A 17,790-nucleotide genomic window follows, 5' to 3' on the forward strand; every position below is an offset into this window, starting at 1 on the left:
TAACAAGTGGGAGGAACATATGCAAACTGTTGTAATTCCTACACCGTTCACCTGATTTGGATGTAAATACCCTCAAATTAAAGCTGACAGTCTGCATCTTAAAGCTGACATCTTGTTCATTTCATTTCAAATCCATTGTAGTGGTGTATAGAGCCAAAAATGTTAGAATTGTGTAGATGTACCAATATTTATGGACCTGACTGTATGAAAGAGCTTACCATCAGAGTCACAGTTCCTCCAACATTTTGTGGATTGAGATGGATATATGCATGCTAATCTCATCGTTGTATAGTACCAGTGGTAAAAGTAGTAAAAGTCCAGAGGGTCACACTCCAGAAAGACATCAGGAAGCAAGGGGGCGACATGAGCGGAGAAGTAACAAAGAAGATCAAAATAGACTGTTGCTAGTATCATCAAATCGAGATCAATCTAAAGAACTGATTTATATGGGAAGCAGTGGGAACTCTAGAGACATGGAGGAACAAGGTCTTACTCTGCAAATACCTACGGAAACAGATATGGCAGAGATGTTTGCGAAATTAGAGACCTCCATAAAGAACGAAATGGCAACTCTACATAATGACCTGGGACAAGTTCTTCATGGCTAGAGGATACGGATGAAAGAGTGGAGACACAAGCACGACTAATTATGAAGTTGGAAACGCAAATAGAGGATATGCATAAGGAGCAAAGGAAGATGGCATATACTGTAGAATGGAAGGTCAAGAGATTAGGGATAGAAAAAATAACCTGGGGATTAGAGGTTTGCCAGAGGTAACAAATGGTAATGATTTATTGGGAGAAATTATGAAAATATTTAACCCAATAATGGGAAGGTCACTGAGTGAACAACTGAAGATAGACAAAGTCCACGGGATTAAATGACCCCCGAGAAAAGCTCCAGAAGTCTCTAGAGATATAATTGTGCGTTTTTATCATTATGAAGACAAAGCTAACATATGGAAGAAGTTGCGCGGAACTGTGTGTACATATATATATGTGTATATATATATATATATATATATATATATATATATATATATATATATATATATTTGTAATATATGATAAATAATAAAGTGTAAGCAGCTGTACACTAAAAACCCTGATACCAGGCAGTAAACAATATATACATAAAGTGCAGCGCTTAATAAAGTGATAAATGATGAGTGAAAAAAACAGTGAAAAATTGTGTCATACAAAAATAGTCCATCAAAAAATTCAGATAAAGAAAAAGTCAGCCTCTGGGGGCTGTGATGAAACAAAGGAAATCCAAGGACAGCTATTGTGTGACCAACCATTCATACCAAAGGCTTACCAGAAAGGCATGACCCCCTGTTAAGTGTGCTTTGGTGTAAACAACCCAGAAAGCTGGACAAACGGATCACCAGGAGAGAAAAGTAAAGATCCTCCAAGCAATGGACACTAATTAGGGTAACTACACCACTCCGGATAGGATTCAGACTCATGGCAAGAAACATGCAAAAAAAAAAAAAAAAAAAGAGTGCTCCACATAGTGTGAAACCATTAAGACAATATTTATTTGAAGTATGGTTGCACTCACATTAGAATGGACATCATTGAGCATAGATAGGCAAAATTTCTAACTTTTCCAGTTTCCAAAATGGCCGCTGTCCGATCGCACATGTGCAGTAGCGTGTGTGCAGGGGTTGTCTCCTAGATGTTTAAGTATGTCTGTACCAGGTTCTTCTGGGAGAATCACTGGTTTCTTATCTTGCTCTGTTTTGCGGAATAGTCTAAGCATAATTTGCACTGGAGGAAAGGCATATATTAGCTTGAACTGAGTCCAGGGAATTTAGCAGAGCATCGCATGCCAGTGCTAGTGGATCTGTGGTCCTGGCTGCAAACAGAGATAACATGTTGTTGATTCTGGAGGCCAGCACATGCCCCATGTGGAGCCCCCATAGTTGATATATCAACTTGAATATGATGATGGATAATTCATCTTCCAATTGTCCACTCCTGGGATGTCAACACTAGATATTGTTGGGCAGTGTTGTTCCATCCATGAGATGATCAGGCTTATTTCCTTCAAGGCTAAATTATTCCTTGTACCCACATGGTAACTGATGTTTGCCACAGCCAAGGTGTCAACTGAGCTGCTTGTATGCCTGGGGAAGTTCGGATGCCTCAGGCTACTAATCAAAAGATGCTGAGAAATCACAGAAATTGCTACCAGTACCACAAAGTAACGGGATAGAGAGAGGATCGAATTAAATGTGGTGTGAGAACATACCAGCTTTGAATTATGAAAATCTACTGCATGATCATATTATGATATGGCTAGCTATATGTTAACCATTACTGATCCTCAGGATGTCACACCACTTATGCCTCTTGTCATCTGGAACTTTGTTTGATGCATAGTGCTTCATTACCTGTTGCTTTCCTAATACCGCATCTGAGCCCCCTGCATTCATTTTCCACTGCTTCATCCTTCATGTTCCCTAGTAGAAGATGCCAGTTTAAATCATGCTGTTGTGATCATTATCAGCTTGAATGGTAAGCTGTGCTGTACTTAAGTGCAATAACAGGCTATCTATCTTGCTTACTTTCTTGCCAGACCTGCTTATATTTCAGGAGTTTATACAAATAAACGGTGCATTTAAGTGATCACTTGGAAATTATATGATATCCATATCTTTTAAAATATGAAGGGTATGTATGTTACCCCCTGCCAAGGACCACTAATGGGGCTACGTGATGCTAGCATTTCAACCTGCATGTTCAGAGACAACGTTGTCCGTGCTTTTTATGTGGTGAAGCGTGTCGCCATTTGATTTTGGCTGAAATAGTAATATGGTAAATTTTTACCAATACAACTTAATACATTTGAATCTTTATAAAAAAAATTAAACCTTTGTCAAAGCCACTCATTCGTTAAGTAATCGTTATATGTTGCCCCAATCCTTTATTGGGTCCTTTTTTGTTTTTTATTTTAAGGCAACTGATTTCACCCTGATCGGGTGTTCCAGAAGAAGGGGGTGCAGTGATGCAGAGCCCACTTTATCACTCCTAGAGCCAAGATGTTGATGGGGAGCTTGGCTTCATTTAGTGTCCATGTTTCCTGTGAGAAATTAGAACACTGCTTCCCTGCCTGAGGATGCTTGCAGATAACTGGAAGGATGATGGGTCTATCAGAAGATCATCTAGGTACCCAATGACCTGAATATCCTGAGTTCTTAAATGTTAATAACCCCACGGCAGTAAAATCAGTCTGTATATACAGTAAAGCATGCTCGTTACACTCACTATGGAACCTAAAGGGTTAATCCTCCACATTGTGTAAACAAGCTGTTTGATCCTGTCTTTTCTGATCCTCCCCTTCTTCCACTGTCTCCAACCCATCTGCTGATAGTACAGAGCCCTAGGAGGCCCTCTTCACATGCTCAGTTTGGTGTGCATTGCTAGAGATTTTTTTTCTTTTAGAGATGCATGTGCTGGGCAGCCCAGTGACTAAATGGTTAGCACTTCTGCCCAGCAGTACTAGGGTTGTTGGTTCGAATCCCAGTCATGGCACCACCTGCCTGGAGTTTGCATGCTCTCCCTGTGCCTTCGTGGGTTTCCTCCTCCCACACTCCAAAGACATTCTGTTAGATTAATTGGATCCTGTCTAAATTGGCCCTAGTATGAGTATGTATGATTGTAAGTTAGGGACCTTAGATTGTACACCCCTTGAGGGCTAGGGACTAATGTGAATGTAGAATATATATGTAAAAGCGCTGTGTAAATTGATGGCACTATAGAAGTACATGAAATAAATAAAATGTGATCAGCACAGCACAGTACTGTCCAGACAAAGGGTCAGGAGTCATGCAGCCTCATAGGACAGTAAGAGGATGAAAACTCCTCCTACAAGCTTTATCCAGTGCTCAGTCACAAGATTGCAATATACTGCTAATGAGAAAAGGTATTTAGCGGCTTATATTTACTAAAATACTTGCATTTCCATGTGTACTGTGGGACACTGGATATAGTAAATGCAGGGTCAGGGGTTTAATAACAGTTTAAGAGGATATGAAGAGGTGTGCATACCTTTGTAAATACCAACAGGGGATAGGCCAAATGGCAGTGTCACAAACTGGAAGTGTTTGCCTACTATTGCAAAGTGCACACATATCTGATGAAGTGGTTGACTGGGAATATTCAGATAGGTATCCTGGATATTAACAGATGCCAGATATTCCCCCGTTTAAGAGATGCAGTAACTGACCTTGTCGATTCATACAAAACTTTGGAAATTGAATGTATTTGTTAAGGGATTTTAGGTCCAGGATAGAACAAATACCCCCACTGAGTTTTGGTATGTGAACAGGTTTTGATAGAATCCTTTGAACCTGTCCTCCAGATGTACTGGAGCAGCCACTCCATGGGACAAGGAGGTGGTTTAGGGCATTCTCTAAATCTGACTGATCTTGAGCAGATTTTGGTTGATTTGAGAGAAGAAAAAGGAGTAGAATTTTTAACTCTATTTTGTACCCCTTTAAAACTACTGATTGAACCCAGAGGTCTTTGACACAAAGAGCACCCCTTCATTGTGAAGAGGGCCTTCATGTAAACTTGGTAGATTTTGTGTCTTAAAAGTCTTGCACTGAAAAGAAGGTAGAAAATTTGGCTAATGAGTTGAAGCATGAGTAGATCATTGAGGTGATCTGCATTTTGAGGAGGTAGAAGCCGCTGAAAAGGGGAATTCTGTGACCCTTCGGTGTGCGAGGATGTTTCTGTGACATCTATGATCAATTTTTCAAGTGTCTCACCAAAGAGATGTCCTTCTTCAAAGGGCACACTTGTGAGGCGTCTGTCATGTACCTGGATAGTGAGCCTGTTGTGAAGAGGAAGATATCTTGTACAGTTCTGGTTCGGGGGCCATTGGTAGTGGAACAGCAGCCACAGGCGCACAATGGGGTATGAGTGCCTGTAATCAGTCCAGTAGTCAGCAGGTACATGTAGCAGCAGGACAGACTGGTGGCAGATGAGCTGGCATGGAGCTTCGCTGGCAGAAGACTGTGGGTATGTAGCAGGAACCAGATGTGGACTGAAGAGCTGTGGTAGGCTGGATAAACAGGATGAAGGGTTTAGACGAGCAAGCTCGGTAACAGTCGGGCAGATCAGGCATAGATGGCAGACAGCAGAATAGTCAGGTCACACGCCAAGTCAGCAGCGGGAGATCAATCAGGCAAGAACAGGAGGCAGGAGCAGAATCCAAAGACAAGCCAAGGTCAGGGTAGGTAGCAGACAAACGAAGGCCAGGAGCAAGCTGGTTCAGGATCAGAGGTCTAACACAGGAATCAGGAACAAGCCCGTTTGGTTCCAGCATTAGTGCGCATGCCTATGCCCATGTCCGTACACATCTGCACGGCCAGATGTGCTGGCCGGTCTGCGCATGTGCATATTTATGTGTCAGGAACCTTCATCTGTGCTATGGGCAAGCCTTCCCTGACAGTGTCCTTTTACAGGCAGCTTCAGCTGTCCAGGATTTTAGCTATAACATTCACCACATGTGTACAGAAAAATAGAGCCAGTCTGGAGATTTGTCTCATAACTTGTTCTAGGGAAGCCTTTCTCAACCACTTTAACATAGGGAACCCTTGAAATAACTCAGGCTCAGGGAACCTCTACCAATAATTCCTTTATCAAAAGTTCACAGTTCATGAAGGTGAGGGTCATTTAGAAGAATGCTCCTTACATTTGTGGTCTTTGGGAAGATTACAGATGCAAGAAGACACTGTTCACAGTGATTACTCATCGGAGATGCAGAATTTGCTCACTGCTCAAGGAACCCCTAGCAACCTCTGGAGGAACTCTGTTTGAGAAATGCTGTTTTAGGGCATCAGCACAAAAGAACAAAGGCAGAACTTCTGTAAATTGATCTGGAATACAGTATCGTGTTGATTGCTGATTTTCCTAGTCCAATTAGCTGTTTGACAAAACAGAAATTGCAGCAATGGGTGGCTGCAAAAAGCTGGGCCTGTAATGTGAGAATAAAGAGAGAGTAAACTTTCTTACAGCAGAATCTTTGAACGAGGGAACATCTTCTATAGGTACAGTAAGATGTTTGAGCCTGAAAGAGTCTATTACCAGAACAGACCACTTTTTTTGTGAACTATTTTTCCACTGAACAGAATTTGACAATGATACTGGGTAAGTGTGGAGTAAGTGTGTCAGAGAAGGAATACAGAGCAACCCAGTAATAACTGTCCTCTAGTGAAAATCTCACTGAAAAACGGCAGGAGGAAGCACCTGAGTAGCTAATAAGGGTCCTAAGTGGCGGTAAAATGTGCAACCTGTGGTTTGATGTAATATATCTGGCCGTATAATCATTTTTCTTCCATGCTTCCTCTATATTTTAGGTAATTCTCCAGTGTATATCCCCAAACACTGGTTCCAGGAAATAGACTCACTAATAATGTCCTTTATCTGGGAGGGTAAACCAGCCAGAATAGCAAAAAGACACACTACAACTGCCACTCTCTGAAGGTGGTTTAGCTGTGCCAAATCTCCAAGTATACTATTTTACCTTACCCCATGTCCACTGGTGGCTTTACCCTGAGAAAATAATGCTGCTACTGTTTTAGAAGCAGCTATTCTTACATCATACGAATCTCTAAAAAACAATACATAGACAGAATACCATAAGTCGACATTCTAGCAATGTATATTTAAAGTATCCCAGCTGAATACCTCCATGGGGGATAGTAGTTACTCACCTAACACCCCTTTGTGACACAACCCACATCTGCAAGAATTTTTCCTAAAGACAGACTGCTCATTCTCATCAATACTCCCTAATTGAAGAGACAATACCCTTTTGTAGTTATCAGTTGTAGTTTCACTGATGATGGGACTAGCCTGAGCTTATGACTGGCGCTCTACGAGTGACTTGCATGTAGACGCCGATGGCAATTTGGGATCAATAAGTACACAGTTCATGAACTGATGAACACCAGTATTGTTATGCAGGATCTCAGTATTAGTGGATTCTTGCTCATTTGGTTGTTTAACCTCCCTAACGGTATTCCCGAGTGTAGCTCGGGGTAAAATGTCTATACCAAAAGCGGTAACCCCGAGCTACACTCGGGCTTACCATGCGGCGCTGCATAGGGAGTCCCTGCAGCACTTACCTTGTCCTTGGCTCCCACGATGTGTCCCCTGCAGTGTCCCCGGCCATCTCCTCCGGCTGATGCCGGCATCTGCCTCCTGTGTTACGGTCCCTGTGACGTCGGGACGTACGGGCGCCGGCGGCGGTGGGAAATTTGAAAATTTAAAAAAAATGTCATTTTTTTCAAAACAATTTTACATAGTAAAACATTGCTGTTTCAACCCATTTCACATACATTTTGTCCCTAGTGCTTTGTCCTGTCCCCTGTCTGCATTTTGATTGTTCTTTCTGCCCGGAAACTTAGAAAAGTCCATGGCGTCCAAAAAGTGTCCCTTTAGGTCAAAAGCGGGTTTAGATCAGCTAGAGAACAGCGATAGTAAATCAGAACGACTTGCAGAATTGAGTGATAATGATTCGTGGAGAAATTCGTCATCAGACACTGAAAACAATTTTGCGACTTTGCTCAGCGATGTGCGAACTTGGCGCTATATTTCAAATTTCAGTGTTTTTGGTTTGATTATATTATTGAATTAAATGTATGATTTAGAATCTTGTTCAGACAGATTTCAGTGAGTTATTCCTAAAAATTACAGCCTACAATAAAAAAAACTACATATTTCCATGCAAAATAATGGTACCGCTTTCAGCACCAAAAATATGAAATAATCATACTGTTGGGAGCTTAAAAACCATTCAATTTCAGAGCTTGCTTTGGCCCCAGAGAAAACACTTAAAAAAAAAACACACATTTTAGCACTGGTTTTCTCTGAACCTCCCTTGTAACATAATTCGATATATGGTTGTTGGAGGAGACTGTTCATGACTCTACCTGTTATGATCTGACAACTGTGCAAGTTCATCAGTGGATGTCTTGTTTAGAAGTGCCTCAGTGCAGAGCTAATACATGCCTAATACTGTCACATTTCACTTATTTGTAGTCTCTGTCAAACAACTTGTAGTAGTCTATCAAAGTACTCAGTAGATGGCCAACACCTGAACTATTGTGGTTTCTTAGAAACTCTGTGTTCCTCAAAGGAATTTTGTTTTATTGTCTGCATTTGTAGTGGTTGCAGTAGATCTCATTCTTGTTTTTCTAATAAGTTTCTATGTTTAAGGGCTGGTTCACACCTGAATCACAAAGGTACGTGGACTGTGTTTTGCATTTCACTGTGGTGCAATTTTCAGCCCATTCATTTAAATGGGTTTAAATTGCACTGGAGCACATCAAATGTAGTACATGCACTACTTTTCAAAAATACACTGCACTGGATCGCATGGTACTGCTGAGCCATATGATCTGTTACAGGCAAATGCAATGAGTTTGCAATCTGCGTTTGGGGTGTTGTTAGGAATACACTGGCACCTGCAGCAGATCAAACACCCAGTGCGGGAAATGCGTACAAACACAGGTTTCCCACACTTCGTTCTGGTGTGAACCAGCCCTCAATGTATTTAGTGGTAATGTTTTCTCTTCTTGGAAGTTGGGAAATAGGATTGCTTGAAACAAGACAATTTGCTCACAGTAGCACCCAAACTGAGTGCAACCCAAAACTAGGTAATGAAAACTAGACTGTGGCTTGCTTGGGTTCTTTATCGCTGTGGTGTAGGGGTGTCTCCGTCTCCATAGTCCTGCCTGCCCCACCTTAGCTTTTTTTGCCTGTATTCCACACCCTGCCATCCCTACATTTCTGGAGATCTTATTATTCCACCCCTCCCCTTCTATTCCCCATAAGCTTTTTTGCACACCTAATAATCACTGACACTAAAGTCTCTTCAACCCCTCTTCTTCCATGTCTCCCAGATTTAGAACTCTGCCTGTTTCATTCCTGGATGGTACTCCAGCTTCTCCTAGAAGACTCCTGCATACACTTTAAATTGTTCCTCACCCCTGGGTTTGCTCCACCTGGAGGACCTTGTAAGAAGGAAGCACAAAGGAGTGGATGACCTTCGTCTGCTTTTCCCCCGGTCTCAAAAACACTCCAATAAAGCTATACCTCAAAACAACTTCAAAGTCTACTTTGGCACCTCTGGAACCTCAGGAGTGCTCTCCTAACTTATTTCACCTCTAAGCTATTACTGTCAATCTCAGTACTCTGTTACTCAATGTACTGCTTTTTACAATACAAAAGAAAATATTAACTTTTAAGTACCTGCAGAGTCAGGCCCAAATATATCCAAAACTGTACCCTCCAAGGTATACAATCAGGCAAGTGAATGGCAGAGAGTGCCTTTTGACTGCTCTGCATTCAAGATGAACTAATGCCTGAAAGACAAATGATAAGAATCCCTGTAGAGGTATGATGAGTGAGTGCCAGAAACCCCAGAGGGCACTTCAGATCCAGGTACCAAGGCAGTTTTGAGTCTGAAAGACAGGTGACAAGTGTGAATCATGCAAGGTGCCATCAAAGTTTACCATGGCAACCAGTACATGGTGAGAGAGTCGACTGCTGTAGAATGACCAGGCCTCATTTTGTATTGGACATGTTAGCAACAGATGTGCAGCAACTATTAACATACAAGTGTGAAAAAATAACACCAACCTCCTCCCTCAGGGACATCCTCTGCTCACTTGAACACAATGCCTACTGCTCTGTTGCAGGATAAGAGAGTGAAAGTGAAGTGGAAGCTCAGGGTGAAAAAAAAGCTCCAAACTGTGACCCAGGGCACTGGTGACAGAGAAAGAGGCTCGGCCTATGGCTTGTACCTCTTAAAATATCCTTCTGCACATTATCACCAAAGAAAAAGAGGAGCTGGTCCAAATTAAGTATTTCCTTTACCAACAGATGAGCCTGCTGGGTACCTGGTACTGATATATATGTGAGGTTTGGCTTCTTTTGGTCCACACATATGCAGGAATTGTTTATTACATCTCTTGTGGATGGCGAAAGAAGGGGATAGGGGAACTAAACACTGAGGCACAGATAAGACGGTAAATAAAAACTCACACCTGCACCCAAAAAAGAATTACCAATACACAAGTGCAAATAAACAAAAATACAAAGTAAATAAACAAATGTGCATCTGCTCTTTCAAACAAAATACAGTGTTAACCACTTGAGGATTTACCCCCTTTCCTGACCAGGCCATTCTTTGCGATACGGCACTGCGTTGCTTTAACTGACAATTGCACGGTCATGCAACACTGTACCCAAATTAAATTTATGTCCTTTTTGCCCACAAATGGAGATTTCTTTCGGTGGTATTTGATCACCTCTGTGTTTTTTATTTTTTGCGCTATAAGCAAAAAAAGACCAACAATTTTGAGAAAAAAACATTTGTGACTTTTTGCCATTAAACATGTCCAGTAATTTGTGATTTGTCATAATTGTGATGATTATGACTTACAGCTCATGAAAACCCCAAATCCACAATCTCAGAAAATTAGAATATTACATGCAATCAATAAAACAAGGATTGTACATAGAACAATATCGGACTTCTGAAAAGTATAAGCATGTATATGTAGTCAGTACTTGGTTTGGGCCCCTTTTGCCGCAATTACTGCCTCAATGCGGCGTGGCATGGAAGTTATCAGCCTGTGGCACTGCTGAGGTGTTATGGAAGACCAGGATGCTTCAATAGCGGCCTTCAGCACTTCTGCATTGTTCGGTCTCATGTCTCTCATCTTTCTCTTGGCAATGCCCCGTAGATTCTCTATGGGGTTCAGGTCAGGCTAGTTTGCTGGCCAATCAAGCACAGTAATCCCACGGTCATTGAACTAAGTTTTGGTGCTTTTGGCAGTGTGGACAGGTACCAAGTCCTGCTGGAAAATGAAGTCAGCATCCCCATAAAGCTGGTCTGCGGAAGGAAGCATGAAGTGCTCCAAAATCTCCTGGTAGACGGCTGCATTGACCCTGGACTTAATGAAGCACAGTGGTCCAACACCAGCAGATGACATGGCTCCCCAAATCAACACAGACTGTGGAAACTTCACACTGGACTTCAAGCATCTTGCAGTGTGTGCCTCTCCATTCTTCCTCCATACTCTGGGTCCTTGGTTTCCAAATGAGATGCAAAAGTTGCTCTCATCAGAAAAGAGGACTTTGGACCACTGAGCAACAGACCAGGTCTGTTTTTCTTTAGACCAGGTAAGATGCTTCTGACGTTTGTTGTTCAGGAGCGGCTTGACAAGAGAAATACGACATTTTAAGCCCATGTCCAGGACCTGTCTGTGTGTGGTGGCTCTTGATGCACTGACTCCAGCCTCAGTCCACTCCTTGTGAAAGTCCCCAACACTTTTGAACGGCCTTTTCCTGACAATCCTCTCCAGTCTGCGGTCATCCTTGCTGCTTGTGCACCTTTTTCTTCCACACTTTTCCCTTCCACATAACTTCCTATTAATGCGCTTTGATACAGCACTTTGGGGACATCCAACTTCTTTTGCAACTACCTTTTTGAGGCTTTCCCTCCTTATGGAGGGTGTCAGTGATGGTTTTCTGCACAACTGTCAGGTCAGCAGTCTTTCCCTTGATTGTGATTCCTACTGAACCAGACTGAGAGACCATTTAAAGGCTCAGGACCCCTTTGCAGGTGTTATGGCTTAATTAGCTGATTAGAGTGGGACACTTTGAGCCTAGAATATTGCACCTTTTCACAATATTCTAATTTTCTGAGATTGTGGATTGGGGTTTTCATGAGCTGTAAGCCATATTCATCACGATTATGACAAATCACAGCTTGAACTATCTTGCTTTGCATGTAATGAGTCTAGCTCATATATTAGTTTCACCTTTTAAGTTGCATTACTGAAATAAATGAACTTTTGCACGATATTCTAATTTTTTGAGTTTCACCTGTATACTGTAATTTTTTTTTTTTAATACTAGTAATGGCGGCGATCAGCGACTTATAGCAGGACTGCAGTGGCCATTCTACCACTGGGGGGACCGGCTGTCACTGACATCCCCAGTGACACAAATACAATAAAAAGCACTGACACTGTACTAATGATACTGGGCAGGAAGGGGTTAACATCTGGGGTGATCAAAGGGTTAACTGCGTGCCGTTTTACTGTGTGCTGTGTGTGTGTTTTACTGTGTAAGCACATTGCTTTGTATTGCTCTGCTATGCCCCCATATCCTCCCATATTGTAAAACTATTTTATTTAAAAAAATTAAATGGCAAATATTCACTTGCATGAGTTTACAATATTTAATACAGCATAAGGAAGAGCTGCCAGTCACCCAGCGAATGTTTGAGCTGGAACGAAAGTTCCACCAAATGTGTTTTATCATTAGCATTTGATCTCCTCAGGAGCTCCTGAGGATGTTGCATGTTGATGACAAAAAGTGTCGGGCAGACCTTCGGGTACATCACTTCCAGTCCAGTGGGAGTGCATGCTGGGCTATTCCTTATGCTATATTAAACATTGTAAACTTGTGCAAGTAAATGTTTGGCATAATTTGGCTCCTTCAGTGTTACTTATAACCCGGTCTCCTCCTCTCCACTTCCTCTTGCTGTAGGGGTCCTCTGACCCCTTGTCTTCTCCATCTACACCTCCTTTCTTGGCCACTTGATAAACTTGCATGGTTTCAAGTACCCTCTCTACGCTGATGACACACAAATCTATCTCTCTACTCCTCACCTCACCCCTTCAGTCTCCTCTCGCATTACTAACTGACATATCAGCATGGATGTCACACCACTTCCTCAAACGCATTCTTTCTAAAACTGAGCTCATAATATTCCCTCCAGTCTGTGCCCCCTCCCATGACTTCACCATCAAGAGCAATAATACAACCATCAGTCCCTCCCCTAATGCCACAGTACTAGGTCCTGAACTCCGATCTGTCCTTTCAGCCCCAAATCCAATCGCTGTCCAAATCTTGTAGACTTCACCTCCGTAACATCTCCAAAATACATCCCTTTTTAACCAATGCAACCACTAAACTTATTCACTCTCTTGTTATCTCTCGCCTTGACTATTGCAACTCTCTCCTCACTGGCCTACTTAATCACAGGCTCCTCTTCAGTCCATCATGAATGCTGCTGCCAGGCTCATCCACTTTACCAACCGTTCCATATCTGCAAATCCCTCCACTGGCTTCCCATTGCCCAATGAATAAAATGCAAAACATTAACAATAGCATATACTGTAAATCCATTTACAACTCTGCCCCATATTACATCACCAATCTTGTCTCCAAATATCACCCAATCTGTCCTCCCCAGACCTCCTGCTCTTTAGCTCCCTTGTCTCCTCCTCTCATGCTCATCTCCAGGACCTCTCCAGAGCCTTCCCCATTCTTTAGAACTCTCTACCCCAATGTGTCCAACTATCACCTACTCTGTCCATTTTTAGGTGATCCCTGAAAACCTCTCTCTTCAGTGAAGCCTACCCTACCTTCAGTTAATAACCAAATCTTCTATTTCTGCCATCAGTTCATCCCCCACAGTTATTACCTTTTGTTCCACCAGCCCCTCCCTATTAGATAGTAAGCTCCCAGGAGCAGGGCCCTCCTAACCCTCTTGTATTGAACTGTATAATAATAATAATAAAATGGTTTTATGCTACAGGAGGACTCTCCTTCTTTCTCTAATACCCCTGCATGTCTGGTTGGTTTGGGCAAATGACTTGTGCATGGTCCAGCGGTGACAAGTTTTTCTGAGTGCATGATAATCCAAGGCTCCCTACCCAGAGATCTAGGCAGATGAATTTTTTACCACAAGCGCATTTGACTTTCTTGTTCATAGCAACAGGTCATTACAATCTGGTGAGTGAGGAGTGTATCCTCGGGACAAGGTGGATTGGAGAACGTGGTGTTTGAAATTATATGCAAGAACAAGTAGTTTATATTAAACTTTATTTGAGCATGTGGTATCTATGCACTTGTGGGGACATTTTATTGATTTATATGGACTTCTTTTGTATTCAGTTATTTATTGGAGCAAGCACTATTTTTAATATTTATAGATGGCACCAGCTTCAGCAACAGTGAAGGTGGTGTGGCCAAAATAACAAAAGGACTAAAATACAGGTCTTTGTGACATTTAGCAATATTTTGTTGAATTAAAGAAAATAGAGTTTGAGTCTTTTGCAACATCCTCATTTTCTGAAAACATTAATAAGACCTCCAAGCAAAAAATAAAATCTAAAAACAAGCTGGATAACAACTAATTAAGTCCCATGAGGTGTATATGCCATCTACAGGATCGCTGCTGTTTTTGTATTATTTAGCTTCACTGGTGCTGGATAGTATACCTGTCCCTATAGTTCCAGCACTGCGACATGCAGAGCTGCGGCTCTCTTACACAAAAGCTGTACTTTCCACCCCTTCTCTCTTCTTGTCCATTCAGACAAATTTTTGTGAATATTTTGTGAATAATTTACTTAAGGTAAATTAGGTAGCCGTACTTGAGAGGTACTTGAGGTAGCCGTATTAGTGCACTTGAGACAGAAATAATTGTGTACTGTCCATGATACCTTTTTTTTATTTGCACTAACAAACAATTTTCAGGACAAGCTTTCGGGGTATTTCCCCTTCCTCAAGGTTCAAGCAGTACTACTTCACAAAGTTTTAGCAGAATGTTAAAAAAAGAATCACAAACATATGTACACAACAATAAAAAACTAGGATAGGTAGTGAGATAGGACAGAGTGAAATCTATAGACTTAGGGGGTGGATGGCAGTCACAGAGGGGGCTGTAAAACTGCTGGATAATGAGTGAGAAGACCCATGTCTAAATTAAGGCTGTTATCTTTTGTGTCGAATAGAACTATCATTCTTCATTCAAAAGTTTTCCTTTCCTGAAGAGTTTTGAAATTCCCTTTAAGAACTAAGACATTGAGGTCTTCGATAGTGGGGTCTGGTTGTGAGCAATGGTGTCCCACAGGTGTGCAGAACTCATTTTCTTCATGTTCCTTTGTATGTCTGTGCAAATTCATCCTTGTTTGCAACTTCTGCTCTGTTTCGTCAACATAAGATCGTTTGCTACATTTTTGCACTGGATAAGGTACACAACACTACTGAAAGTGCATTTGTATGATCCTGTGATATTGAAGGTCTCTTTTAAGTGTGTGACACTTTTTGATAGATTAATTTGGCTGCAGAGTTTGCAGTACTTTTTATTTCAGGGTTTGCTTCCACTATTTGTGACTTCATAAATCAGAATGAAGTTTCCTACTGATTAGTTTAGGTCTGAGGTTGGGTGGTTGTCTGAATGCCAGTACTGGGGGGTGTTGAAATATTTATTTCAGAGTTGCACCCTCTGTTATGATGGATTGCAAATCTTTAATTACTGTTCTTATGCCTTCTATTGCTGGATTGTATGTGGTTACAAGAGGAATATGGTTGTTTGGTTTTTTTCTCTTTGTATCGGAGTAGATTTTCTCTTATGGTTTTCAAGGCTGTGTTTATGCTGGTATTGATGGTTTTGTCATTGTAACCTTTCTTATGAAAAGAGTCAGTTAGTGTTCTGAGATGTTTGTCTTTTGGGTCTGAGCATATTTGGTGGTATCTGATTGCCTGGCTGTGTGTAATGGCCCGTTTAGTGTGTTGGGGGTGAAAGCTGGAACTGTGGAGGTAGTTGCATCTGTCAGTGGGTTTCCGTTATATTGAGGTGTGAAGCTTGTCATCCCTGATGTATACTGTGGTGTCTAGGAAAGTGACGTGTGTTTGAGTAATCCATTTTTAGTTTGATTGATGGGTGAAAAGTGTTGATCAATGAATAAAATTGTTTTAGATATGTCCATATGATGAAAATATCATTGATATAGCAATATTATCTGTATGGCTTTTGTTGTATGCTGTTCAGGAATTTCTCCTCCATATTAGCCAAAAATAAGTTTTTATAAAACAAAAACAAGCACAGAGAAGTCGTTTCACCTTCATGCATAGAATGGGTTTTCTCACTCATTATCCAACAGTTTTACGACCACCTGTGTGGCTGTCATTCCCATTAACCCCCCCCCCCCCCCAGTCTATAGCTTCCGATCTGTCTTATCTCACTACCTATCCTAGTTTTATTACTAATAAGAAAAGTATCACAGACAGTATGTGAATAAATTACAAAATACAAGACGTTCTGTGACTAGGCATGGGAAGAGGAGGGTACACAACAGTGTGGCTTCTGGAAATTCCTCAATGCAAGACTTCTGCTGTGCTTTAAAAAAACACACCAAAACCATTCTATAGCAAAGGCAGGTAACCCGCATAAAAGCAACGGGTACACTGCGCTGCACCCACGGTGCAGGAAAATTGCCGCGCATCAGTGTGAAAGTGCGCTAAATATAAGTGTGACATGTATCATATTGAATGAATGGAGTTAGCCTTTAACTAGTTGATAATCTGCATATTTTAAGAAAAAACTATTTTGATTAAGTTCTTCTTTAAGCCAAAACAGTTGTTAAATATTAGTTACTCACAAATATTCTAGCCTTGACTCTTTCCCCATTAGGTTATAGTGGTATATGTTGACGTCTTCATAAGCATGAACACAGCCATGCCAGAGCCAAATGAGATAACGTAAATTTTCTGAGCTATGCCACTATAAGGTCATTAGGCCAGGAAACGATTAAGACTGTCATAATGTACTGAAGTCCTGGCTACCAATAATGAATGAGCTTATACACAAAAAGTTTAAAAAATACTCACATCTGAAGACAATTCTGCCATTTCTTCAACACATCTTAGCAATATTTGATCGCAATCCTTTTCTGCCTCAATACCAGACTCATTAACACACTTGACAAGTTGCAAGATTTCTGAGTAATTCTGTCGATGTATAAGCTGCTTACACACTTTGCTGTACACCACGGAGGCATCTAGCTGAAAGTCCTAGATTGTCAAAAAATAAAAGTTGTAAAAAACACTGGAGAAAATCAATGTTCCCATTATCAACTATGCTTTTGAAAACATTGGCATTGTGTTTACAAAAACATATAACATTTTAGAATACATATCTATTTAGGCATTTGCACAACTCTGAATAGTTATTTATGATTGCCCACATCTAAGTTCTTTTTTTTTAATAGTAATTTTTAATGAGCAAAAAACAACTAAACACATCACAGACAATACTTTTAAGTGATCAGACATTTCCAATTAACATAAAATTAACATAGCGAGCGGTCAAGGACACATCAACAATAAAGTGTGTTGATCAAGAGACATGAAGAGAGAAAAGAGGAAGAAAGCGATAACTTGAAGGAGAAAGGAAAAACAAAAAGGGGTTAATTTCTTGGTTTATATTTGCAAAATATGTATGTTTCAGGTAATATAGTTGAAAAATACCTACAGTACGTAGTGGTGTCAAATAATTTTGAGACTAGTTTTGTAACACGTCAAGAGATGGCAGCACAAGGCTGCACACAGTCATGGGGAGCTCTGACCTTTATAAGTCAGTGGGCCAAAAGACATTGTCCTGTGTACATTGGGAGCTGTGAAACTGGTGCTATTCTGACCATGTGCGTTACCACGTCTGCTATTTCATTATGGACAGGAAGTTAGAAAACAAGAGAAATGTGAAATTATGCATGAAACTGGGCAAAATCTGCCACAGAGATGTTTGACGTAATTCGACAAGTTTACAGCGATGCTGCAATCAGTCTTTCAAGGTGTTTTGAGTGGCAAGATGAAGCTCCAGCTCAAAGGTCGTCGTTTTGACAATACTGCGGAGATCCAGCGATTTGCCCAGTTTCACGCAGAATTTCACGTTTGTTCTTTGTTCGG

General features: G+C 41.1%; 1 protein-coding gene across 1 annotated transcript in view; it reads right to left on the reverse strand.

The window, feature by feature from the left end:
• The window catches only part of ZFYVE26 (zinc finger FYVE-type containing 26), a gene marked incomplete at its 5' end in the record, with an annotated part of 362,313 nt that overhangs the window by 26,599 nt on the left and 317,924 nt on the right, over nt 1-17,790 (reverse strand). Inside the window, one exon of the mRNA XM_089681435.1 lies at nt 16,714-16,896. Within this exon, the coding sequence (XP_089537561.1) occupies nt 16,714-16,896 (183 nt within the window). The remainder of the gene's footprint in view (nt 1-16,713; nt 16,897-17,790) is intronic.

Source organism: Staurois parvus, unplaced genomic scaffold (assembly GCF_062004578.1).
Source record: "Staurois parvus isolate SC_StPar_1 unplaced genomic scaffold, SC_StPar_1.0 ptg000267l, whole genome shotgun sequence".
Taxonomy (NCBI): Eukaryota; Metazoa; Chordata; class Amphibia; order Anura; family Ranidae; genus Staurois; species Staurois parvus.